The sequence below is a fragment of the Mus caroli genome, unplaced genomic scaffold (assembly GCF_900094665.2).
Source record: "Mus caroli unplaced genomic scaffold, CAROLI_EIJ_v1.1 scaffold_22924_1, whole genome shotgun sequence".
NCBI classification, from domain to species: Eukaryota; Metazoa; Chordata; class Mammalia; order Rodentia; family Muridae; genus Mus; species Mus caroli.
In genome coordinates, this window is record NW_018389313.1 from 1 (window position 1) to 2084 (window position 2084).

General features: G+C 44.9%; 1 protein-coding gene across 1 annotated transcript in view; it reads left to right on the forward strand.

Moving 5' to 3' along the window:
- Positions 1 to 1844: 1844 nt before the first annotated feature.
- Positions 1845 to 2084, forward strand: part of LOC110288034 (serine/threonine-protein kinase 16-like) — a 1320-nt gene continuing 1080 nt past the window's right edge. Inside the window, exon 1 of the mRNA XM_021154489.2 lies at positions 1845 to 2083. Coding sequence (XP_021010148.1) covers positions 1999 to 2083 — 85 coding nt within the window. The 5' untranslated portion in view covers positions 1845 to 1998. The remainder of the gene's footprint in view (position 2084) is intronic.

The window sequence follows — 2084 nt, forward strand, 5'->3', positions numbered from 1 at the left end:
CAACAAGGCCACACCTTCAGATGGTGCCACTCCCTGATCCAAGGATATACAAACCATCACAGTCACCATGAACTATTGTATCTAAAAACGCTTGATTCTGGGCTATCCCAGGGCACCATGTCGAGCATCTGTTCATGAGCCCATTGTGGTTTTTAGAGTTAGCTGGCCCTAAGAAATGTCCATAAAACAGCCTTGAGCTTTGCCCTGGTTAATCAGTCTTGGGATGTGCATTCAGTAATCTATGCCTGATTAAGTGAGAGCAGTGTTTGTGTAGTTGGTGGGGTGATTCCTGAATCCCTACTTTTCTATTCAGTAGCACTTAGGACAATAAATCAAAATGGGAAATGGTGACACCTTGCCATAAATTATGTGACAAGAGGGATGGGAAAGTCATTTGTGTCAAAAATCAGGGGTTTATGGGCTCAAGAGATGGCTCAGAGCACTGTGTGCTGTTCCAGCAATCCTGAGTTCAATTTCCAGCAACCACATTGTGGCTTATAGCCATCTAGAGAACTAACCATGAGATCTTGTGCCATTTTCTGGCCTGCAGAAAAACATGCAGACCAAATATTGTAAATGTAATAAATTAATAAATCTTTAGAAAGTAAATCAGCATTTGCTAGGTGATTTTCAGTCACCAGAAAGCTCCATTTATATAATGAACAGGGCATTACTGTTTAATGCTGCTGCAGGATGTTTGATCACACTTGAACCCCAGGATTGTGTTTCCTTCTGAAAAACCCTTGCTGTGATGTAGCTCATCCTTACCACAGATCTTTAACCCAAAAGCTGTCTGTTTACTGTAAACAAGAGCTATCTCTTTTTTCTGTTGTGGCTCAGGTCTAGCACACAACTTCATTCCAGAGCTAAATAATATCAACCACTAGTCAATAGGCAGAGCATGTAACTAGCTGAAAGGGAAAGAAGATAAGCAAACAGAAAGTAGGTTCTTTGAACAAAGAGTATTTAAGACAGCATAGAGGAGGAGAAGGGACTAAACCACCGAGCAAAGAGTACACATGGAGGGAACCAGGGCTCCAGCTGCATATGTAGCAGAGGGTGGCCTTGCTGGACATCAATGGGAGGAGAGACCCTTGGTCCTGAGAAGGCTCTATGACCGAGTGTAGGCAAATGCCAGGGCCAGGAAGCAGGAGTGGGTGGGTTGGTAAGCAGGGGGAGGGGGTTGGCATAGGGGTTTTTTGGAGTGGAAACCAGGAAAAAAGATAACATTTGAAATGTAGATAAAGAAAGTATTTAATAAAAAATACCTAAGATGAAAAAATAAAGGTTATAAAAAATTTCAAAAAGAAATGTAAAAAAAGAAATATCTAATAAAAAAAAGTAGAGCACTATACAATGAGCGTTAGGACTGTGTAACAGTGGTGCAAATTAAGGAATTATATAAAGGGACAAAAAAAATGTTTCCAATCTAGATGTCAGTGGAGTTGTAAGGTCAGGTGGGTGTTTTCCTGTGTCTCTGACATAGCAGCCTTTCATCCCTGCATCTGGCTCATGTGTCTTCCTTGGTAAAAATTAATGCCTCAGAGTTTTGTCTGTTAAAATAATATTTTGATGCTCCTGATTTATGGCAAGACCCACGGACATAGAGATCACTCCTGCTGTGGACAAACTGAGGAGTGATTAGATTTTGGCAAGTCACCTATGAGGTCTTCAAGGAGAGAGTTAAGATTGGTAAGAATCATATTGTAAGATTTGAGGACCGACAGTCCGGAGCCGGGTCGGTGTAGAGTTTGTAGTGGCAGACCCTGGGCTCGTTCCCGAGCGACGGAGGGTGGACTCGGCCAGAGGTGGGCTCGAGTCCCGCACCTCCTGCGCCACCACCCCATGCCTGACCGGTGCGAGAGCTGGACCTGGCCAAAGGTGGGCCGGGGTTGAAAGAAGCGGCCTGCATGACCCGCCGGGACCCCACCCCATCGCCTGGAAGAGCCCACTCTCCCTGGAAGGAAGACCATCCCTGAAGAGGATGAGTGAGACGTTATGGGCCACGCACTGTGTGTCTGCTCCCGGGGAACTGTCATCATTGACAATAAGCGTTACCTCTTCGTCCAGAAATTGGGGGAGGG